Source organism: Anabrus simplex, chromosome 7 (assembly GCF_040414725.1).
Source record: "Anabrus simplex isolate iqAnaSimp1 chromosome 7, ASM4041472v1, whole genome shotgun sequence".
Lineage (NCBI taxonomy): Eukaryota > Metazoa > Arthropoda > Insecta > Orthoptera > Tettigoniidae > Anabrus > Anabrus simplex.
In genome coordinates, this window is record NC_090271.1 from 129,594,038 (window position 1) to 129,619,789 (window position 25,752).

At 39.8% G+C, this 25,752-nt stretch overlaps 1 protein-coding gene across 6 annotated transcripts in view; it reads right to left on the minus strand.

Moving 5' to 3' along the window:
• LOC136877349 (uncharacterized) overlaps nt 1-25,752 on the minus strand; it is a 264,500-nt gene that overhangs the window by 164,993 nt on the left and 73,755 nt on the right. For all 6 annotated transcript variants that reach the window (XM_067151317.2, XM_067151316.2, XM_067151313.2 and 3 more), the window contains one exon: nt 1,749-2,134. In XM_067151317.2, coding sequence (XP_067007418.2) covers nt 1,749-2,134 — 386 coding nt within the window. The remainder of the gene's footprint in view (nt 1-1,748; nt 2,135-25,752) is intronic.

Here is a 25,752-nt window from a genome sequence, read left to right on the forward strand (position 1 = left end):
ACCACAGAACACACAGCTCATTTTTTCCTTGGTTCAGAGGTGATAACTTCAATTTTTGGCCCCTTGAAATAACAATCACCACCACCATCATCCACTTTATAAAAGTTAGTTACCTCCAAGTTACAGAGAAAGTAATGTACAGAAGAAAAGCAGGGAAAAGTAAACACATGCTTCCAACTTCAACAAGATTATGAGACACTTGCCTGCAGTCCAGTGCCCAGTTTATAAAGACCGGGCTTAAGTAGCTATCTGCTTGTAGCGTAACAAGAGGCTACACAAATATTTACTCACTGATGTGTAAGGGTAAAGTGTATATTATGAATTCCAAAAAAATAGGGGAAGAACGTAAATACTTATTTTCCAGGAAACAAAATGTGATGTAATTCTGAGAAATTTAACAACTCAACTAAACAAGGAAGAAACTGCATGAGAAAAGACCTTCAATGGGTGAAAATATGACAGATATGACCATTTACTTTTTGAAATGTGCTCTATCACATAGAAATGACCATTTATGCATGTAAATACTACTTGATTAAGTTTTTCATAACAAACATTTATGTGTGTATTTAAGGAACATATCAATCTTACTGAAAAACATATGCTCCATCATGAAAATCGTAGCCCCACTTATAACAGTACAACAAAGGAGTTTATGTTCTGCTCATTATAGACATTTGTGACCAAATTCTGCTCATCACTCGGGATTGGATTTTAGCATATTTGCATGTTTTATTCCTCAATTGTAAAGCATATGCTATCATATAAATGCATTTCAAGTTATTTGCAATCAAAGGACAAGATTTTATAGTACATGTATATTAAGTGGTCCATATATATTTCAGTTTTTAGCACATATAAAGGCATATTTTGTTTAATATTCAGCAATATAGTGAAAACAAGTTTGAAAATATGGAAAATCAGAAAAATGAAGTACAGAAGAAAAGAGGCAATGAGACCCATTATGGCTTGTATTTATTTATTTCTTATTGCAATCTGACTATATTCAGACACTGTTGTCAGCAGAAAATGTCTGTATTCTGTGGCATTGTTGACTAAGCAAATGTATAATATTGGTATGATTCATACATGAAAGTACAGAAGTTACATGAAGTGTTGAGAGGCTTCTTTGCATTCCCTAAACTTGAATTTTGCCACTTAACAATAATACAGAAATTCTAATTCAATACAGTATTCTGCTTTTTACTTGCAAACAAGAAAAATCAAAATATTTCAGTTTATTATGGTGACAGGTCAGAGATATTTCGACAGTGAGTAGAGTGCAATGTAGAACAGCTTACTGTTAGACACAAGAAAATTAACTTTGAATTTCTTTTAACAAACTTTACAGGATTTAAATATTTATGAGTATTTAGATATGTAATCCATAATAAAAGTAAACTGCTTATAACAAAACAAGTTTTTCAATTTATAACAGTACATATTTTGTTATCTTTAGAGCATAAATCTTGCTTTTTAAATGAACATGCGCATGCATATTTTGCCATGTTTTGGTGCATGCAGATATGTCCCCATACACCTCCAAAAGTAAAAATTCAGCTAGACATGGTAAGTTTCAGTGAACTACATTTCCTTAATCCTATCAGAAGTAAATATCCATCAAAAACATAAATATCAAGCTTGTAAAACGACACAATATTTACATCTACATACATTATATTCCAGTGCAAATGTGCATGCTTTCATTTTCATAAAGTACTTGGAACTGTGACAAAGATGATAGTTACCTGAATGCCCTATTGTACCGCATCTGAGGAGGAGTTGGTCCAGCCAGCTCCTTCCTTTTACCCTTGGTTTCACCAGCTTCGCTACTACTGTCAGAATGCGTTGCTCTGCTTTCTTGCCGCGTGCTACTGTCAGAGGCATTACTCATCCTACGTAACAGCAAGTATCGGTCTCCAGATGAGGAGTTGGTTACAACACGACCTCGCTCGGGACCCTGGTAACTTTGGCTAGTGTCTACATCGGACTCACCACCCGAGTCCATAGAAAGACACATGCGAGCTTGCATAGCCGTCACAACAGACTCCGTAGTCCGAAGAAAAGATTCGGTCTCCAAACTACTGTCACTGTGCCGCTCTACACTGCCATTATCACCACTGACCAATGGTTCCTATAAGACAATCCACAAAATAGATGACCATATATTCAACACAAAACAAGTGATCAGTAAAAGTGTTAAAAAAAACTTAGGATAATTTCACAGACAGATACAAACATTTCAGTCTTAAAGCTTGGAGATATGACAAACTTAAAATCTGAAACAAAATACGTGATAGAGATTATCTTGTGAACAAATTAAAGGAATTTTCTCAACTCCAATTACATGATATTCATAACATCCGTTACTGAAGAATGCTTGCATTAATTAACTACAGTACACTTCTTTGCCTCCCCTGCAAACCATGTGACCTTGACGTGGTGGGGAGGCTTGCGTGTCCCAATGAAGCAGATAGCCGAGCCGCGGGTCCAACCCTATTGGATGGGTATCTGCTGAGAGGCCAGACTAACGAATGGTTCATTGAAAGTGGGGTAGCAGCCTTTCGGAAGTTGCAAGGGTGGCAGTCTGGATGGTTGACCAATATGGCCTTGTAATAATACTCAACACGGCTTAGCTGTGTTGATAGTGCTACGCGGCTGAAAGCAACGGGAAACTACAGCCGTAACTAACCCCCGAGGACATGCAGTTCTCTCTGTATGAATGATGTACTGATGATGGCTTCCTCCCGGGTAAAATATTCCAGAGGTAAAATAGTCCCCCATTCGGATCTCTGGGTGGGGAATACACAAAAGGGGAAAGATGGATACTGACATTCTGAGAGTTGAAGCGTGGAATGTTAGAAGTTTGAACAGTTGTGGTAGGTTATCACTATTTGCTTTACGTCGCACAGACACAGACACCTCTTATGGCGACGATGGGATAGGAAAGGCCTAGGAACGGGAAGGAAGGGGCCGTGGCCTGAATTAAGGTACAGCCCCAGCATTTGCCTGGTGTGAAAATGGGAAGACATGGAAAACCATCATCAGGGCTGCCGACAGTGGGATTTGAAGCCACTATCTCCCAGATACGAGCTCACAGCTGCGCGCCCCTAACCACACGGCCAACTCGCCCGGTGTGTGGTAGGTTAGAGAATCTGAAAAGGGAGATGGATAGACTAAAGTTAGATGTAGTTGGTATAAGTGAAGTAAGCTGGCAGGAAGAACAGAATTTTTGGTCAGACGACTACAGAATTATCAACACAAAATCAAACAGGGGAAATGCAGGAGTTGGTTTAATAATGAATAAGAAAATTGGGCAGCGGGTAAGCTACTACGACCAGCATAGTGAAAGAATTATTGTCGTCAAGATAGACACCAAACCAATGCTCACCACAATAGTGCAGGTCTATATGCCTACTAGTTCAGTGGATGATGACGAATTCGAAAGAATATACGAAGAGATATAAGATTTAATAAAATATGTAAAAGGTGACGAGAATCTAATTGTGATGGGAGACAGGAATGCAGTGGTAGGCCAAGGAAGGGAAGGTAATGCAGTAGGAGAATTCGGATTGGGACAATGGAAAGAAAGAGGAAGTCAGCTGGTTGAATTCTGCACTGATCATAATTTAGTCCTTGCCAATACTTGGTTCAAACACCACAAACGACGGCTGTATACGTGGACGAGACCTGGAGACACTGGAAGGTATCAAACAGATTTCATTATAATTGGGCAGAGATTCAAAAACCAGGTGTTGCATTGCAAAACTTTCCCAGGAGCAGACGTGGACTCTGAACACAACTTGTTGGTCATGAAATGCCATCTGAAGTTGAAGGAAAAGAGTGTGAGGGATTGTTTCAAGGAACATATTGCACAAGGACTAAATGAAAAGGAAAGGAAACACAATAGAGGAAGAGTGGATAATCATGAAAAATGAAATCAGTAGGGCTTCTGAAGAAATGTTACAAAGGAAGAAAATATCAACTAAGAATCAGTGGATAACTCAGGAGATACTAGACCTGATTGATGAATGACAAAAATAAAAGAATGCTAGAAATGAAGAGGGCAGAAAAGAATACAGGCGATCAAAGAATGAAGTGGATAGAAAGTGCAAGATAGCTAAGGAAGAATGGCTGAAGGAGAAGTGCAAGGATGTCGAAGGTTGTATGGCCCTAGGAAAAGTAGATGCTGCATACGGGAAAATCAAGGAAACCTTTGGAGAAAGGAAATCTAGGTGTATGAATATTAATGTTATTTCAGGGTGTCCACCAAATCCAGATTTTAAAATTCCCTGACATTTCCCTGTTTTCCAGACATAAAAACCACTTTTTTCCCTGACACATGATGACAAAAAACATAATTATAAAGGAAGTGTCAGTAATATTAAAATACATTTTTAAAACTTAACATCCAAAAAAGTAAATGAGCAATTAATGTGCATATTAAAACTTGGAAGTTTAATTTAGTCTGATTAAATTCACTTTAAGTTTTTTTTTAATGTATTACCATTACTGCTTCAGCGAAGAAACTTCTTTGTAGCCACCAACGACTCGAGCTTCTGCCATCACCCTCCACTTCTTTTCTAATTCTTTCAGCAACAAAGCGGCCTTTCTCTTATTTTTTTGCAAAGAATCTTCTACTTCCAATATTTCACGTTTCTCCTTTAGATTTTGAACGTACAAAGCATGAGCACTCCTTGCAGCATGGAGCATGTTCTTATTAATGGAGACCTTTTCAATTCCACCAGGGTTTGGGATAGAATCATATATTATTCTTTGTGCTACAAGGGACAGGCTACTTGTAGCATGTTCTCTACTATAATTTCTTTATTAACAGGAAAACCACATTCAAGTGAAGCATTTCCATGAAACAATATTAGTATCATTTTGAGAAATGAAGCCAACTTTTCTGTTTTCAAATTTACTATTGGAAGAACAGTGCGAAGCCAAAAGTGATCTAACCTCTCGTCTTTAGAATACAAAGAATTCACTTCTTTCAAAGTATCATTCTCACAAACAGAAGTGAACTCCCTTTGTACATGAATGGCTTCATTACCCGAGATCCATTTGTTTTCAACAAAGGCATTTAAAGCTATCCTTAGCAGTCTGCTGCTTAGAGGCTACTTGGCTACACTTGGGATCGAAACAAGAAATTAATTTAGTCAGTTTATATGCTAGCAGTGAGCAGATATGGCCAACAGCTGGAAACTGCAGATGATGACGACGATATGCACATTGCGACCCCATTTACAGACAACGCAAATCTATGGTGTTCATCACATAAGTGTATTAACCACAGGGACTCTTACTATCCCGCAGTGTTCCTTATGTAGTGGGTACTAATCATAGGCAAGCCAGAACCATGGTGTCACACATATAGTGGTACTAATCACAGGTACTGTAAAAGCTGACAGTGCACTCTAAGTGGGGGGGCCGACCGCACGGTGCTCCTGGGTGCTACTATACACAAACCTATTTGGTACCTAACATAGTGGTACTACGCACAAGTAAAAGCGACCCAGGATGTTCCCTGCATGGTGGTACTAATCACAAGTAGTTTCATGGTTCAAATACAATCATCCCTTGCTCGCCCCTTTTAGCCGCCTCTTACGACAGGCAGGGGATATCGTGGGTGTATTCTTCGTCTGCATCCCCCACCCACACAGGGTGACTTTACGTCTGATCTTAGAGGATCAAATTAAGAAGGACAAGCCCACGTACGTGGCGTTCGTAGATCTAGAAAAGGCATTCGATAATGTTGACTGGACCAAGCTATTGAGATTCTGAAGATGATTGGGATCGGATACCAAGAACGAAGAATTATCTACAATCTGTATAAAGATCAGTCTGCAGTGATAAGAATCGAGGGCTTTGAAAAAGAAGCAGCAATCTAGAAAGGAGTGAGGCAAGGCTGCAGTTTGTCCCGCACCTCCTTTTCAATGTTTACATAGAACAGACAGTAAAGGAAATCAAAGAAGAATCTGGAAAACAAATCACAATCCAAGGAGAGGAAATCAAAACCTTGAGATTTGCTGATGATATTGTTATTTTTCTGAGACTGCAGAAGATCGAGAAGTTGTTGAATGGTGTGGACGAAGACTTGGGTAAGGAATACAAGATGAAAATAAATAAGTCCAAAATGAAAGTAATGGAGTGCAGTTGAACGAAGGCAGGCGATGCAGGAAATATCAGATTAGGAAATGAAGTCTTAAAGGAAGTATATGAATATTGTTACTTCGGCAGTAAAATAACTAACGATGGCAGAAGTAAGGCGGACATAAAATGCAGACTAGCACAAGCAAGGAAGAGCTTTCTTAAGAAAAGAAATTTGCTCACTTCAAACATTGATATAGGAATTAGAAAGATGTTTCTGAACACTTTTATCTGGAGCATGGCATTGTATGGAAGTGAAACATGGACGATAACTAGCTCAGAAAGAAAGAGAATAGAAGCTTTTGAAATGTGGTGTTACAGAAGAATGCTGAAGGTGAGATGGATAGATCGAATCATGAATGAAGAGGCAATGAATCGAATTGATGAGAGAAGTTCGATTTGGCTAAATTTTATTACATGTAACCATTCTCATGTTTAGACCCGTATTGAAATTTGCTACATTAGTGTAGTGTTGTAGTAAAATGAATTTCTAACAACATAAAATCTATTGTATTGAATAGCTGGAATAGAAAAATAAAAATCTGTATGCAAATTGGCTAAATTTGACAAGACACCCAGGACTTGTTCAGTTGGTTTCTGAAGGAAGTGTAGGTGGTAAGAATGGTAGGGGTAAACCAAGGTATGAATATGACAAGCAGATTAGAGCAGATGTAGGATGCAATAGTTACGTAGAAATGAAATGTTTAGCACAGGATAGGGTGGCATGGAGGGCTGCATCAAACCAATCTATGGACTGATGACTCCAACAATAACATTTCTTTGTGATTAATACAATAAATTCAGCATTAATTTTACTCTCTATCTCTTAGAGTTGGAAATGTTGCTTTTCCCAGCACATGAATGCTGTCATTTTCTTAGTTTAACTGAAAGACAATCCTAAAAAACTGTGCTATCCAACTGTTCAATAAGATAGGGCTTGAAATTAACACAACCACATGCAAGGGAATATGCAAGGAAAAGCATGAACTCTATGAAGAGAACTCTTAAGAAAAAATATAATGCCTAAAGAAAAATGACTTTATTCACTGCCTTGGTGAATAAAGGCACAGAACAGTTAGGGGACAGTGATAGTGACGATGATGAACCAACAACTGACTTGGATGATTTATGAGTGAATAATGTAAGTGAAAGCGAAAGCGATAGTGATAATGAAACCGGAGGTGTTGATGCTCCTCCATACCCATGGTGCAAGTGGAAAGCTGGCGATCCTGATTTACCTGCATTCTCATTCAATGAAACAATTTATGGATACAAAGCATCAGGTAGGAACTATCACTCAACACCTTACGGATTTTTTCAAGTTATTTTTAGTGACGAGTTATTCAAGCAAATTGCCGACGAGACCAACAGATATGCTAGAGTAAAAATTCAGAAAGTGACACCGCTCACGAGGCATTTGGCTTGGTGGGGTTGGACTGATGTTACGTAAATGAAATTAAGGCTTTCCATGGAGTTTTATTGAATATGGCAATGCAGAAAAACGACAGAATGCAGGATTTCTTTCCAAGAGGTTGGTAAGAATCATCCAGTTTTTTTTTTTGTAGACTGTTTTAGCCGCAAAAGATTTTTTCAGATGTTCTGGGCTCTGCAAGTTTCTGCTCCAGATTCAACAATCCATTTGAATCCTCAAGGTCTCGAATTAGCAAAGTCAAGTATGTTTTGGACTATATCAGTGAAAAGTTCTTGAAAGTTTATGCACCACACAAGTATCTAGCAGCTGATGAATCAACACTGTCTTTCAGGGGCCGTGTGTTATTGAAGATATACAATCCACAGAAGCCTACTAAAAGGGGACTCAGAGTTTACGTAATATCCGATTCTACAAATGGATATGTGTGTAGTTTTATCCCTTACTACGGTTCTGCAACTACAGAATCTTTGATAGATAGAATTGTGCTTCAGTTAGTTGCTAATGTTACAAATGCAACAGGTCAGTCTGGGTACCACGTCTACACTGATCGTCTTTATACAGGTGTTACTCTGGCTGATGAATTACTGACACAAAAGATCCATATCACTGGAACAATTCAACCGAATTGCAAGCACTTGCCAAATGAGATCCGGAAGAAAAATCTACGCCTAAAAAAGCATGAAGTCAAGTGCTTACGCACAGACACAATGATTGTTCTGGGATGGCATGACAAGCACACAGTACTGATGCTTTCAACATCTGTAAACAATTCAAGCTCAGTTATTGTCAGAAAGAAGAGGAACTGTGTTGAAATATTGCAGAAACCAAACGTAATTGTTGACTACACGTCACACATGGGAGGCGTTGATTGCATGGACCACTACACATCAAGCTACGCTTTTGTAGTGAAAAGCTTGAAATGGTGGCGGAAATTGTACTTCTGGCTATTGGAACTGGCAATAGTCAACAGATTTTTGCTCTATAAAGATTACTGCAGCACGAATCGCATGGAGATTCCATCACACAAAACTTTCCGAAAACAGGTGATCAGCGAGTTGATTGGCGAAGTACCCAACAAAGGTCAAAAGCGAGGAAGACCAACTACTTCTGATGTTTAAGAACGTTTGAATGGTAAACTGCCAACGCAGTAATGTTGAGAGCTAATATAGAACGGGGGTGTCCACAGGGAGGAGTATTATCACCAACATTATGGTGTCTGGTAGTGGATGAACTACTTACCACGTTAAATGTTGGAGAAATTTACGCCCAAGGCTATGCAGATGACATTAGCCTGATGGCGGTGGGAAATTTCCCCAGTACGGTTTCAGAGCTCGTACAGAGCTCCCTCCGTAGGGTGGAAAGATGGTGCCACGACACGGACTTGTCGGTTAATCCCGACAAGACGGAGCTCGTGGTATTTACCAGGAGGAAGAGGAGGCTAGACGGACTGTCAGAGCCTTTCCTATTTGGGAAAAAATTAGTTAAGACAACCTCAGTTTTGCAAGATTATGTGAACCTGTTGCAGGGCCATTGGAAAGACTTGGGGCCTAGGACCTAAGGTGGTCCAGTGGCTCTATATTTCTATTGTACGGCACACGATCACCTTTGCATCTTTAGTCTGGTGACCAGGTTCGGAGAGTAAAACTGTGACCACCAAGTTAAGCAGTGTCCACAAAGACTTGCGTGTCTAGGAATAACAGAGGCACTGGATACTACACCATTATGTGCAATGGAGGCCATCCTAGGTCTTCCCCCCTTACCTTATGTTAAGGAAATAGCGGGAATGATTGCTTACTGCCTCTGGTCACTCGGAGGATGGTCCTTCAATCATCCGAATAGAGGTCATGCTTCTATTCTTATAAGGTTTCACCAGACCTGCCCTACGACAATGATGATCGGGGACCTGATGAAGCCTAGTTTTAATTTGAATTATAAGTTCACAGTGGTGATACCCACAAGGGAGGAGTGGGCCGCGGATGCTGGGGCCCGTCTTAGGTCTGGGGGCTGTACATGGTACACAGATGGCTCGCGGACAGAGACAGGCACAGCCGCTGGGGTCTGGGGGCCTAAGACAAGGCTCTCCCTTCCCATGGGTAAATATGCTACTGTTTTCCAGGCCAAAGTATACGTAATACTGGCCTGTGCTGTATATATATGGAACATGCCTGGACATAGAAGATGCATCACCATTTGCAGCGATAGCCAGACAGTGTTAAAAGCACTATGCGCAGTTAAAACAACATCAAAAATGGTATGGGAATGCCAAAGAATGTTAGATCAGCTGTGTGAACTTAGCTCAGTTACTCTATTATGGGTCCCTGGGCACACAGGTATCAGTGGAAATGAAGAAGCTGATAAACTAGCGAAACAAGGCTCAAAAGGTCCTTTCATACGACCAGAGCCCTTCCTGGGAGTGTCACTCCGAAGTGTGAAACTGGTAATATCCCAGTGGACAAACCAGTTTCACTTAGACAGCTGGAAGAGGTTAACCATAGCAAGGCACGCACGTGAACTTATCAAAGGGCCTAGCCAAAGTTATAAAAAGGTCCTGATAAATTTGAATAGGACCAGAATGCGAATGGTAGTTGGACTGTTGACAGGCCACAATACCTTACAGACACACCTACACATCATGAAAATCAGTCAGGATACGATGTGTAGAAGATGCGGCAGGGAGGAAGAGACCTCCGTGCATGTGTTATATCAGTGTGAGGCTCTTGCAAGCACTAGACATCGATACCTTGGCTCACATTTCGTGAGCCTGGAAAACATCAGGAATGCCAACATCCGGACACTGGTATCCTTTATAGGAGCACTAGGGCTGGACTAGGCAAACCCGTTTAAGGGACATGAAAGGTCTTCACAGAGCTACATGTGGAGCCCTGGGGCTCACCCATTCTTTATCTATCTATCTATCTATTTATCTATGGTAAACTGCACATCATCAACAAGCTGCCTGGAAAACAACAAAAAGACTGTGCTGTCTGTTCAAACAGGAGCAAGAAAGGTGGTAGAAAGGAAACAGTTTACTACTGCAAAACATGTTCGAGAAAACCCGGTCTCCAACCAGAAAACGGTTTTGAAAAGTACCACACAGTGAAAACCTACAAGGATTAATGTATTTTGTGTGCCTTATTGTAAATACATTCATGTAACATACTTACATTTTGTGTTAGATTCTTTTGCATTGTTCAGATCCTACAGCTGTTCATAGTGCAGAAATGAATTACAAATGGAGCAGGAAGCATACGCTAAGGGTAATGGAGTTCAAAAGGTTAAAGGAAAGGCAACAATTCTGTTTAATCCTTTTGCTTCACAATTTTCTTACTGATCCATTCATGAATGAATGCATTATGAGGCAAAAAATGCTTTCAAATTGGGTCTTTCATGTGCTATGCATGTTCCAGTGGGAAACAGGAACTCTCCAGAGTAAATAATGGCCGTTATTACACATTAACAATGCTTATTGTTGACGTATTATGTTTCAGATACTCAATAACACATATGGAAATAAAAACTCGTGCAACACTTATGAGCAATGGCATTCTAAAACAGTATTGTGGTAGAGGACATAAGGGGGCTTCATAGCCAAGCAAATTTCTCTAGCAAGCAACCTGGCAACATTTTGCTGCCAAAATACTGTTTTTCTGGTTCAGGTGGTAAAATATATCACCTTGCTGTGAAGTCTTCCTCGGAAGTGGACTGAAGTCGAATATCACAATGAAAGGAAAAAGAACACGTTTGCTACAGTGGAATGTAGCAGCATAAGAGTTAAGCAACATTCTCTAGCTAACAAATGGATTATGGGCCTCAAGGGATTGACATTCAGTAAAATGGTGAGAAGTGATCAAGATGACTGTAAATGTGTCAGCCATCTGTATTGGGCAGATCTCAGGACAACAGCCTCTTCCGATGCTGGCACAGAGAGGAATAACACATATCCTTGGATCCTGCCCAGATGATGAATGGCTGCGCAACACTCACCAAAATATAATCGGGTGCCTGATCCCCGATGATCAAAATTAAAAGGTTACACCATCTATGAGGAAGAGCATGATCTCTCTCAACTGCCAGAAGCAACAGAGACTGACAGACATCATTATCATCATTGAGTCTCACACATCAGTAGGTTATATAATTGACCCTGCTATTTGGCTCGAGTCAAATATGGGCCAACCAGAGGAAGTCGACCTTGGAAAAAGTAGAATCTATGAAACCACATTCTTTTTTCTATTTTTTTTACAATTGGCTTTACGTAGCACTGACACAGACAGGTCTTATGATGATGATGGGATAGGAGTGGGAAGGACGCAGCTGTGGCCTTTATTAAGGTGGTGAAAATGGGAAACCATGAAAATCATCCTCTGGGCTGCCAACAATGGGGTTCGAACCCACATGCAATCTTGAGTCTATAAGCATCACAGGCCTCATGATCGGTGCTTGAGGGACTATTCCCTAGCATCTTGCAGACATCTTGACTAAGTACTGACATTATCCAATCAATTATGATAGCCACATTAAAAGACGCTAGCCATCTTCAGAAACCACACCTATGGCCATTAACAGCCGTCCTGAAGCTTATCTGTTTCTAATTAACTTTAATGAAATTACATGCACGTCCAACCTTTGGCCAGTTTCTCTATGGGGTTGGGTACGAAGTGAGAAGAATCTTCGTAGAGAGTTTTTATGACAAGATTCCCTTCCAGACATCAACCTCATCAAAGGAGTTAGTAAGATGAAATTAATGACAATATTTGACAGGAGAGGGTGAAACCAGGAGCCAGCACACAGCCCACTCATGGCGAATAGCACCAAAGGCTCTGTTCAAGGCTTTACATCTCCATCTGAAGGAAGAATCACCATCAACAGCATCATATGACCTCACTCCATATGAGCACTTCAGGGAGGATTGGACTTGAATCCAGGCTTTTGGCATGCAATCTAGTGATTAGAAACTGTATACCACCACCTCTCCTACCCTGCTGGCCAAAATTCTGTTGGTGAACATTTTTTCGACTACGGATCTATATGATGAAGTTCGTAAATTGTACCAACGGAACTCGAACTAGCTAACCAGAGTGTCATACCATATAGACTTGATGCCATAACTAATGGCCAACAGGTGGGCTTTCATGAAATTACATACTCTATAATTTCTTTATCAATCAATCAATCAATCAATCAATCAATCAATCAATCAATCAATCAATCAATCAATCAATCAATCAATCAATCAATCAATCAATCAATCAATCAATCAATCACCATTGATCTGCATTTAGCGCAGTCGCCCAGGTGGCAGATTCCCTAACTGTTGTTTTCCCAACCTTCTCTTAAATGATCGCAATGAAATTGTAAAATTATTGAACATCTCCCTTGGTAAGTTATTCCAATACCTAACTCCCCTTCCTATAAATTAATATTTGCCCCAATTTGTCCTCTTGAATTCCAACTTTATCTTCATATTGTGATCTTTCCTACTTTTAAAGACACCACTCAAAATTATTCGTCTACTGATGTCCTCCCACGCCATCCTTCCACAGACAGCTTGGAACATACCACTTAATTGAGCAGCTAGTCTCGTTTTTCCCAAGTCTTCCCAGCCCAAACTTTGCAACATTTTTGTAACGCTACTCTTTTGTCGGAAATCACCCAGAACAAATCGAGCTGCTTTTCTTTGGATTTTTTCCAGTTCTTGAATCAAGTAATGCTGGTGAGGGTCCCATACACTGGAACCATACTCTAGTTGGGGTCTTACCAGAGACTTATATGCCCTCTCCTTTATATCCTTACTACAAACCCCTAAATACCCTCATAACCATGTGCAGAGATCTGTACCCTTTATTAACAATCATATTTATCTGATTACCCCAATGAAGGTCTTTTCTTATATTAACACAGGAACTTTGACCCCATCAAAGCAGTAATTAAAACTCAGAGGACTTTTCCTATTTGTGAAACTCACAACCTGACTTTTAACCCCATTTATCATCATACCATTGCTCACCGTCCATCTCACAACACTATCGAGGTCACCCTGCAGCCGCTCACAATCTCGTAACTTATTTATTACTCTGTACAGAATTACATCATCTGCAAACAGCCTTATCTCTGATGCCACTTCTTTACAGATATCATTGATATATATAAGAAAACACAAAGGTCCAATAATACTGCCTTGAGGAATTCACCTCTTAATTATTACAGGGTCAGATAAAGCTTTGCCAACTCTAATTCTCTGAGTTCTATTTTCTAGAAATATAGCAACCCATTCAGTCACTCTTTTTTCTAGTCCAATAGCACTCATTTTTGCCAGTAGTCTTCCATGATCTACCCTATCAAATGCCTTAGACAGGTCAATTGCAATACAGTCCATTTGGCCCCCTGAATCCAGGATATCTGCTATATCTTACTAAAATCCTATAAACTGAGCTTCAGTGGAATAACTTTTCCTAAACCCTAACTGCCTTCTGTCAAACCAATTATGAATTTCACAAACATGTCTAATATAATCAGAAAGAATGCTTTCCCAAAGAATACATGCAACGCATGTCAAACTGACTGGCCTGTAATTTCCAGCTTTATGTCTATCACCCTTTCCTTTATACACAGGGGCTACTATAGCAACTCTCCATTCATTTGGTATAGCTCCTTGAACCAAACAATAATCAAATAAGTATTTCAGATATGGTACTATATTGCAACCCATTGCCTTTAGTATATCCCCAGAAATATTATCAATACCAGCCGCTTTTCTAGTTTTCAACTTTTGTACCTTACTGTAAATGTCATTGTTATCATAGGTAAATTTCAATACTTTTTTAGTATTACTCACGTCCCCTATCTGGACATTATTCTTGTGACCAATAATCTTTACATACTGCTGACCTAATACTTCCGTCTTTTGAAGATCTTTGCATACACACTACCCTTGTTCATGAATGATTCCTGGAATGTCCTTCTTTGAACCTGTTTCTGCCTTGAAGTACCTATACATACCCTTCCATTTTTCACTAAAATTTGTATGACCACCAATTATGCTTGCCATCATGTTATCCTTAGGTGACTTCTTTGCTAGATTCAATTTCCTAGTAAGTTCCTTCAATTTCTCCTTACTTCCATAACCATTTCTAACTCTATTTCGTTGGAACAGAAAAGTAAAAAGTGCATTTCCTTGTTACTGTGGACATGGCCGATACAGAAATACCATTCTTTTCAAATTTTGAGCAATGTATAGACAAAACTCTTTATTTTATATATATAGATTATTATTGCCGGTCCCGTGGTGTAGGGGTAGCGTGCCTGCCTCTTACCTGCAGGCTCCGGGTTCGATTCCTGGCCGTGTCAGGGATTTTTACCTGGACCTGAGGGCTGGTTCGAGGTCCACTCATCCTACGTGATTAGAATTGAGGAGCTGACGGTGAGATAGCGGCCCCGGTCTAGAAAGCCAAGAATAACGGCAGAGAGGATTCGTCATGCTGACCACTCGACACCTCATAATCTGCAGGCCTTTGGGCTGAGCAGTGGTTGCTTGGTAGGCAAAGGACCTTCAAGGGCTGTAGTGCCATGGGGTTTTGTTTTTTTGTTTTTAGATTATTATTATTATTATTATTATTATTATTATTATTATTATTATTTTCATTTTACTTATTTTCATTATTATTATATATATATATATATATATTTTTTTTTTTTTTTTTGCGGAATATATCTGCTGATTGCTTAATGGACATCTTACTCAAATTGAATGTTTAATGTTATAAACCTTATTTTAACCTGCTTTTTCATACTAAACTTTCCTTTTAAAATTGATGGGAGTTTTTGTTATATATATGGATTTTTTAAAAAAAATGCTATTTGTTCGGGGCGTCGACCTATAGAGATCTTTTGCCCCTACTTGCACCATGTGATATAAACCTGCGTGTAATTGGAATGGAGGAAGTGTAGTGCGTTGAATGTGAGGAAAGGAATGTTAAGGACAACACAAACACCCAGTTCCCAGGCCAGAGATATTAATCATTTGCAATTAAAAACCCCTGACCCAGCCGGGAATTGAACCCAGGGTCACCGGGTAACAGGTGGAGGTGTCGCCCCCTACACCGCACGGCTGGACTATATGTGGATCTAGTACGATGCTGGTCCTCAGGCTAGCAAACCCTATGTGTCCTCTGGTCTTTTTTTTTTTGGTATGATTTTCTTTGCCATTTCTATCGCATGGGAGTTTTGTGGAGAGGGAGTTTGTCAAGACAAGTATTGCATAATTGTTTGCAAATTTAATTTTGTCTGGGGCTGTAAAATTTTACATTGTGTTGTATTCATTTTGTGTCCCTTCTCCTGCCCACTAATGTACTGCTACAGTCACAACAGTGCTAAAGGAAAAGTGTAGACCTGGTGCTAGTGCGACATTCTTATGTACGGTGTGCCCTCCATGACCTTCACTACACCACAACATCCCTCTCACATCTAAAGTTCCACCACCAACATTAATGACTGTAATGTATCTCATTTTTAACTCATTTGTATTTCGGTAACAACAGGAAAAGCACACGCCTGCAGAACTGTTATAACTTTGTTAAGATCAAATCAAATGTATTCCTCGAACAGGTACATGAGTTGTAAACTTTCTCTTTTAGGCTACTTAAATGCTGCGTCGTTCTGACATTTTTAGCTCAAGTCCTGTTGCTGACAATGTCAATACTAATGTATCACATTTCTAACTCGCTCGTGTTTTTTAAGAGGAAATGCATACATCTGCAATATTAATTTAACTTTGTTAGATACAAATAAAATGCATTTCACAAAAATTAGTATGTATAACATCGAATTAAGTATAAATGGATTATGTAAAAATAGGGTTTAATTAACATGTTCATAAGTTTACTTTTCTGGGACCCGTATAAATGTATGTATAAAACAGAATTATGCATAATTGATTTGTGTATAAACTAGTCTTAACTGTATTACTATTATTCAAGTTTTTAAGGCTTTCAATTGTGAAATTACCACTGAGCTTATTCGTTGAATTTCTACACGTATACAAGAGCTGGCAGCCAAAGTACCGCTGAGATACCACAACAAGCCTCCTATTGAAGCACAAGCAGTGACAGTACACTAGGGGGGACACAAACCTCAATTTGTAAAAATGACTGCCTGTGGCTTTTATATCCAAAATAAATTTTCCAGATGTGAGTGTACATAAAATTTCACTGGCAGCAATAGTGTGAGGTGTATGGATCAAATATCAAAAACAATGAAGATGCGGGCTATTCACAGAAGGCCAATCCAATGTGCACTACGACTCTAGCGGCAGAGTCTCTGGTTTTGGTGGACCCAATGGACAGTGTGTCAAGCTTCACAGTTCCTGATCATTCCTGACAACTCAAACAAATTTGGTACCTGCTGCATGAAATTATCCCCCAGGGGCAGGTGTTCTAAAACTGTGCATCAAATGGGTCCTAATACCAACATCTCTACAAAACAAAAAAACAAAAAACAAAAAAAAACAAAAAAAAAAAACACCACTAGTAGCCTCCTTGGCTGAATGGTCAGTATAGAGCTTTTCGCTTCACAGGGTCCCAGATTAGATTCCCTGCCAGGTCAGAAAAATTGAACCTTAAATGGTTAATTCTCTTGGCTTGGGGACTGGGGGTTTGTACTGTCACCAACATCCCTGGAACTCACACACCACAAACAACAGTTGACTCGATTGAATGTAAGAGTGAATGACGTGTGAATGAAACCAAAAATTATGTACTTGATTTAAGTTCTTAGGCTATCCCATTTATGTTCTTACTACTCTCATTTAAGGCTATAGACTGTTCAAAGAAATAGATTACATAGTATCATCGATCTTAGTATACTCAGATTGTAACATACTAATATTCAGTTAAATTAATTTAGTCTTATATTTGAATAAGTTTTCCTTTAAGCTAGTTGTAGATATATTCTATAGGTTATAAGTTGATATATTTTTTGTTATTAGCCACTCTTTATTTATCCTATAATTTTTCATCAGTAGTAGTCTTAATTAATTATTGCAATTCCTTATCGGACTTACATATCTCAATAACAGTAATTGATTACAATGATATTTTACATTAATACTTAAAAAAAAAAAAAAAAAAAAAAAAAAAAAATGTATGTGGTTCAGTGTAAGAGAGGGCCAAGAGCCCTAACTTCGCCACTTAATAAAGAGAGACAACTTGTAATACTTAATAAAGACACAAATAAATAAATAAATTCACGGCAGATGCCGCCCACCCTCGTCGGAGGGTCTACCTAACAAGGGCTGCACCAGGCTAGAAATAGCCACATTAAATTAAATAAAATTCCCACCAAGAATAAAACATGGCTATTGCATGCCATGCTGGAGAGCAAGCAACAGTCGATGCAATGGCAGCATGGTGGTGGTGGTGATTATGATGATGATGCTTGTTTAAAGGGACCCAACAGCTAGGTCATCTGCACCTCATGTCATGAGATGAATCAAAATAGATCGATAATTAAAATTTAGAATTTATCCACTGACTAGAATTTAAAAGAAGATGATGTAGAAAATGAGTATGAATTTAAAAAACCATATAATCCCGAATACCACCCGCCACCGAATAAGACATGCACCCAAAATTTGAGACGGCAAAATACGGAAATTTAAAAAAAAAACTTACATACCTATTTAATTTCCTTCAAATATACCACAAATATAAATTCAAATCGTAAATAAAATCAGTCCAATACTCAGATCATTCACAATTCACCATCGTAATCTGAAGTTTCACCATAGGAACTTTCGTCGCTGGCATCTTTCCACAAATAGTCGTCCTCACTACCGTCCACTGAATTTGAAATTCCACATTTCTTAAAGCTTTTGGACACTGGATCATTAGAAGTGTGCACCCATGCGGTCTTGATCCAGCTGCATATTAGTCTCACTTCAGGCCTCTTCACTCGTCCAGTTGGTATTAATGCGTGAGCACCATCAGACATCCATTCGGTGTACAACTGTTTCATTGCAGTTTTGAAAGGCCGGTTCACGCACACATCCAATGGCTGTAGAATAGAAGTGAGTCCTCCGGGAATATGTCCTCAGTAACTGCCCAATACAAGCATGTTTCGTTTTTGTAACAAAGATCCCGGGCAATGCTGCCAAATGCACTTCATCCAGTCCTCAAATAACGCACTGTCCATCCAGCCAGACTCATGTGTTCTAACAATAACACTGGATGGCAAGTTTCCTTTCGGAAGCGTTTTCCTTTTCAGAAGCACATATGGAAGGAGTTTAGTTCCATCCGCTAATACGCACAACATTACCATGCATTGTTGCTTTTTGTTACTGCCTGTTCTGATGGTTACACTTTTAGAACCCTTCGTATCCACCAGGTGTCTGGTCAGCATTCCCAATTTGCGATAGCAAATGAGAATTTTGCTTCCTCAAATGAATAATGTGACGCTGAAAGGCCGTTAATTTTTCTTCATATGCCCCAAGGAGACGTTGTGAAATAGGCGTACGTCTCGAAATGCATAATCGCTTTCTCAGATAGAAGTTTCGGATCTATCCGCGGCTTGCAGCAAAACCCTGTGTTTTGAATTCTTTTGAGATCTCTAGTGCTTTCAATTGACACATTTCACTAGAAACACCATATCCTAACTCAAGTTTTACTATCACAAATTTGTGGAGTTGTTTTTCAATTTCCAGAAACACTGCACTCTGCCCGCAGAATGCTCTGCGTTCGTTGTTAGATTTTAGAAGTATTTCCTCCTTCTTCCGCCAACCAAGAAGACACGATTCATCAATATCGTACTTTCTGCTAACTGCATGATTTCCATATATTTCAGCTTCACTTACAACTTTAAGTTTCTCACGAACAGTAAATGACCGCAGACGCCGTTCTGAATCCATTGCTTACTATCGAAACAGCACTTTCACGGGACAGATATGGAGTTCGAATGTGAGCGAGGTAGACTTCCGTAACCAACAGTCTCGACTCTCGCAAAGTATGATATCCCACAAGATCAGATATTCGCGCACCCAGCATGCCAGCAACACTTGTGAAACAAATGACGATCGAGCATCCGCAGCAGCGGCTTTCCTATTTACCGCATGTTTACCCATATTCTTTGATTTACCATATTTCATTACCTTACATTTCGCGTTTACGTGCCACTGAAACTGTATTGAGAAAAATTCGATCTTGTTTTCTAGAACACAACTAAAACACAATAAGATCTGAATGCCCAAATAGATGTGGTATATTGAGTATGATAAACGTCTTCAAATCTATTTCAATACTCCATGTAAAAGTAGTAAATATTTACGAGAATTAACGGCTTGAATACGACTCGCACCCGAGATTTAGAACCAATATTTTGGGGAAAAAATTGCGGGTGGTATTTGGGATTATACGGTAAGATTAAAATGTATTGAAATGGAATAAAATGAATGACGAGGTCTGCTGAATGTTCGTCAACTCTGAGAGTGAGGGAGATGGTACTTGGAAGTTTCAGACTACGGTGCAGATCGACCAGGCCCATGCACTCCGTAAGGATGTGTACTATGGTGATGACCACCGCAAGTAAACACCAGGGTGGTTTCTCCCTTCAGTAAGTAGGAGTGCGTCACTATACTATGGCTGATCTGAAGATGACAGAATACCACTGCTTCTCTCTGAGAGATCGAAGGAATTGCTCCCAGCTTATTTGAAAGATGATTAAAATGTATTAAAATAGAATAAGGCATTGTCTGTGAAATGAAATCATCCATTTTATCAAATTAAAAACTTTAAGAAAGACACACATTATCGTGGGAGACACACATGCGTCTTCCATAGCAGATCTTGTCCATAACCACATGTTGAAACATCTCAGCGAGAATAGCCTCTTATATTTTCTTGGGGTTTTGGGTGGTTTCCACCTTGGAGCTTTTACTCTTTGCGGTGTCGCTCACAGGAACAACTGCGCCTTGGGTGCAGCGATCTTCTCAGGACTTGCTGAAGTAAACAACAAACCTGGTAGACTCTGTACTACCATGCTGCAATCTAGTGCCTTGTGCATTCATAGAAATGATCTTACGGCACACTTCCTGGTAGGAAAGATCATCCAGGGTCTTGATCTCCTGGATCTTGTTCTCACTGAAATATACCAGACAGTTCCTATCTCAAGGGGAATGAAGATCAGGACAGTTAGTGCACTTGTTCGGAGGTGTGCACTTTTCTGCGCCATGAGCTTCTCTTCCACATGTACCACACACAGATGGATTTGAATGAGATACCATATGTCCAAACCTTTGGCATTGATAACACCGTAATAATAATAATATATTGTTCAATACGGACCAAAAACATGAAATTCATAACCATCAATCATTGATAACACCGCATTGGAGGCACGATGTATGGTCTCATATGGCAACGATAAGTTGTTAGCTTCACTTTTTCTGGCAACAATGCCAACTTGAAAAAACCATGAGGGCACCGGTGGTAATGTTTTCACTATTGACTTCACGCGTAATGTGCTGGACATGTGTCACGCCATGGTTCTTCATGTTTTCTATCAACTCATCACCAGTGTTCAAAATGAGGTGTCGGTGGAAGATGACTTCGCAAACCAGATTCAAGGATTTGTGCATTTTCTTGAGGACCTGAAGTTCACCACAGGCACATTCAATGTATCTTCTTAAAAGGATGCATTTAACCAGCTTGAAATTAAACCCATGGGTTCTGGTAGCAACCAGGAAACTAAGGAAGGTGGATCTTGTACTTTCACGCTGTGCCTCTTAACCCCATGAAGGAATCAAAATTTAAAGACTTGGGTGACAGACTGTAGACATTTGTTTCCAGCCATGCCCGTAAACATCTTCCCCGAATGCCACCCACTCTGATCAGGTACCTCTGTAGCCGAACAAAGTAGCCAAGACAATACCCATCTGGCTGTAGCAGGTATTACCCAGGGTCAGATGTTGGACAATGCCCAACACGCGCTGAATGAAGCAATGAGCAATAGCAATCCCTTCCTCAAGTCAGCCACAAGAGCATGTACCTCATCGCATGTGACAAGTATACATTTTAAAAAATAATTAATAATATGTCCTGGCATTTGGCTGTGTGGGGAGCTGCATTGTCAGGCAGATACTGCTGAGTACATGGCGATCCCACTAAAATGGACTGGGGATTCCGCCTGGACTTTCGAGCGTAATCACACATGTAAGAGGCTCCTCCCCAAGCAGCAAGCACATCAAATTTTGATTGGGTCTAAAACTAACCCTCAAGAAAAAAATTAAAAATAAGGATGGGACTGAGAGCCACATGTCCTTTTTAGTCGCCTATTACGACAGGCAGGGAACACCGTGGGTGTATTCTTCATCTGTGTCCCCCACCCACAGGGTTGCAGCATATGAATCATACTTTTTTTTTTTTTTTTTCTTTTTCTTTTTGCTACTTATTTAAGGTTGCATTAAAACATCAAAGGTTTTCAGTGATGGAAGGATGGGAAAGGGTTAGGATTGGTGGGAAGGTAGTGGTCATAGCAAACATTATGATAAAATTCAAGCACAAATATTGACTAGATAGACTGTGTGCACCAAGCAAACTGGCTGCAAGTACAGGTCATGTACCTGTAAGCATGCATTCAGGAGATGGTGGGTTCCCACTTCACACAGCCAGCAACCCTGAAAATGGTTTCCTGTGGCTTCTCATTTTCAATAATGCAAATGTTGTGGCTTTACTTTAATTAAGGCCTGTTACTTTCCAAGTCCTAGCCCCATCCCCACCCAACCCACCCCACCCCACCCCACCCCATCCCAGCATTGTTGAAAACCTGTTCATGCTACTTACAATGCCCATCTCTGACAATGCACCTGGTAACTTCCCAGTTCCAGTCTTTGGGATTAGATCTGTTTGACAAAGGCATCCAAAAACCATGCTTTTTTAAATGTCTCAGTGTGACAAATACTTTAATCATGGCAGTAGATATTTTGAAAACTAGGTTTCACTATATTTCTGATAAATGTAGTTTCCTTTTGATGTTCCCATCTCATTTAGTGGCCAATGTGCTCTCTGAATGTAAAATATATTAATGGTCTATAGAAACTTTATAACGAAAAAGAATAAATGTTTGCAGTATGCTAAAACTCCAAAATAGGGGAAATAAGATGCAGATTTATATGTACTTGCTTTGGACAAAACAGCCCCATGAACGTGACAGCTGCCACAATAGAAATGTCAGAGAAAAACTTTGGGACAATAGAGTTCTTACAACCAGAATGTTTGTATTCAGCACACACTTGCATTCAAAATAACAACCATAATATGTATTATAATACATGTAGCAAAGTTCTGCACCACAGACCCACAATGAGGGCCAATGGGTAAGTTCAATGCAACAGTTCCTTTTCCAGTGTTTTTACAGGATGCCATAATTATATGTGGCCTCCTCCAAGGACACTGGCTTAAATTAATTAAACAATCAATAGAAGTGGAGAAGAAAGATAGCAATAGAATAATAACAATATTTTACAAATTGCAGCAGCAGCAGCAGCAGCAGCAGCAGCAGCAGCAGCAGCAGCAGCAGCAGCAGCAGCAGCAGCAACAACAACAACAACAACAACAACAACAATAATAATAATAATAAAATGAATTGCATAAGCAAAAAATTTTAACAGTAAGACTTCAAGATGATGATGATGATGATGTTGTTTGTTGTTTAAAGGGGCCTAACAGCTAGGTCATCGGTCCCTAACAATCAGTAGATCTAATCCGCAATGCTTATTTTCTAATAGAATTATAGAAAATATAGGTTAAAATGGAGTAAGGCATTGCCTTGAAGTACAGAGATTTATATAATTCAAGTTAGAAGTTAAAATAACACATTAAAATATGTAAGCCTCCATGGCTCAGGCGGCAGCGCGCCGGGCCTCTCACCACTCGGTTCTGTAGTTCAAATCCCAGTCACTCCATGTGAGATTTGTGCTGAAAAAAGCGGAGGCGGGACAGGTTTTCCTACGAGTACTCCAGTTTTCCCTGTCATCTTTCATTCCAGCAACACTCTCCAACATCATTTCATTTCATCTGTCATTCATTAATCATTGCCCCAGAAGAGTGTGACAGGCTTCGGCAGCTGGCACAATTCCTATCCTCACCGCTAGATGGTGGGCTTCATTCATTCCATTCTTGACCAGGTCAAATGACTGGAAACAGGCTGTGGATTTTCATTAAAATATGCAAATACAAGCTAAAATAGAGTCAACGTGATAAAAGTGTAGTTAACAAAAATACACTACTACAAAGAACATTGCTGATGATGGGCTATCCCTTGTAGATGAGTATGATTGTCTTCCTGAAGAACTTAGTTTTTGCGAGATCTTAAGTGACTGTAGAGGCCAATCCTAGAACAGCAGATTTTTACGCATTTTTGACACACATTTGTTCTGTTAGGTACTGGCTGTGTAGTTTGGTTTTCTTCACGAGCTTACGTTGTTTTCTTGCATTGCGCTTGTCAATTTCTGTTCTCCGCCTTCCTTGTTCAAAGCGCTGAGTTGCTTCCCAGACATTATGACGCCAGACTGTGCGGTTGCGTGCAGTAGCTTCCCAGTTGTTAGTTCTGACTTGACACTTTTTCAAGTTGGTTTTTAGCGCATCTTTGTAACACGTTTGTGGTCTTCCAAGTTTTCTATGACCATTCTTACACACAATAAAAGAAGACCACTATCACTCATAAAAAGGATGATGAGGTCTGCTGAATGCTCGTCATCTCGTAGGATGAGGCACACAGAAGTTGTAGACTACGGCGCAGATCGGCCAGGTCCACGCACTCCATAAGATCATGTACCAGGGTTAGATGACCGCCGCAAGTACACACCAGGGGGCGTTCACCTTTCAGTAGGTAGTAGTGCGTTACTATGCCATGGCCAATCCAAAGACGACATAATACGACAGCTTCTCTCTGAGAAGCCCGAAGCAAAGTCTTCTGTACCTTTGTAGTTCCTTTCATCACTCTCAGCTTATATGAGAGAGGGTTGCTGCCATTCCATCCCCTAATGGGACATAACCAGACGTCTCTGCTAAGAGCGAATGCAACTGGCTGGAACCCTGTAAGGCAACGAGGGCAAGGTAACAGCCTCCTTGGCAGCCTTATAAGCTAACTCCTTTCCCTCTACATCCACATGGCTTGGGAGCCCCATAAACTTAATTCCGGTACCGGCATCCAAACACTCGGCCAGCACGTCCTGGATACGTTGCACAAGAGGGTGCCGGGGAAACATGTATCTATAAATTGTAGCGCACTCAAGGAGTTGGTACATAGCAGAAATTGCCGGCGCTCATTGGACAGTGTGTACCACAGAACTTCACAGATGGCACAAGAGCTCTGCTGTGTACACACTACAGATTTTTGGTACGGAAAAAAGAAACCTGTTATTGTCAACTACGAAAACACAGCCTACTCCCGCTTCTGGCCTCGAACTATCCATGAAATCAACAACCGAATCAGGGTACCGGCCAACAATGAACACGAAGCGTCTCCCATAAATGGAGGGGTCCGTGTTTTCCTTCAGGCCGGTGTTCAAATCTAATGATTTCAGGTCACTGTATTATCCAAGGAGGTACCCTACTTGGTCGTCTGGCAAGACAAGAAACCGAAGGTACATCAAATAATCCGTGAATGCTATCCAAGTGTATTCCAACCGGCTGTGTTGCTCGAGAGTAAGCAGCGTACAGCTGATTGTTTCCATTGTGGAATATGCAAGAATAGCAAAGACTTCAAGAAATGAGAAACATAATTGAAGAACCATTTGAATCTCAAGATTACAGAATATATGCCCTGACGGAAAACCAGGCCAAAGAGTTATAAAGCAATGTCCCCAATTTGGAACAGCATTTATAGTGAATATAAAAATAATAGATTCCATTATAGATTTGCAAACAATATCACCAAGAATTGCAACGTTGACTTTTAAAACTGCAAACAAAATTTATACGATAATAAATGCTTATGCCTCTACTAATAAAAAAAAAAAAAAAAAAACTGATACAAACTAAGGAAGAAGTGGATTCATTTTGGGATCTCCTTGAACAAATAATAAATAAAATAATTAAAAAACAATGTTAAAATTTTACTAGCAGACTATAATGCACAATTAGGAAGAGAATAAAATATCAGAACATAATTGGAAAACA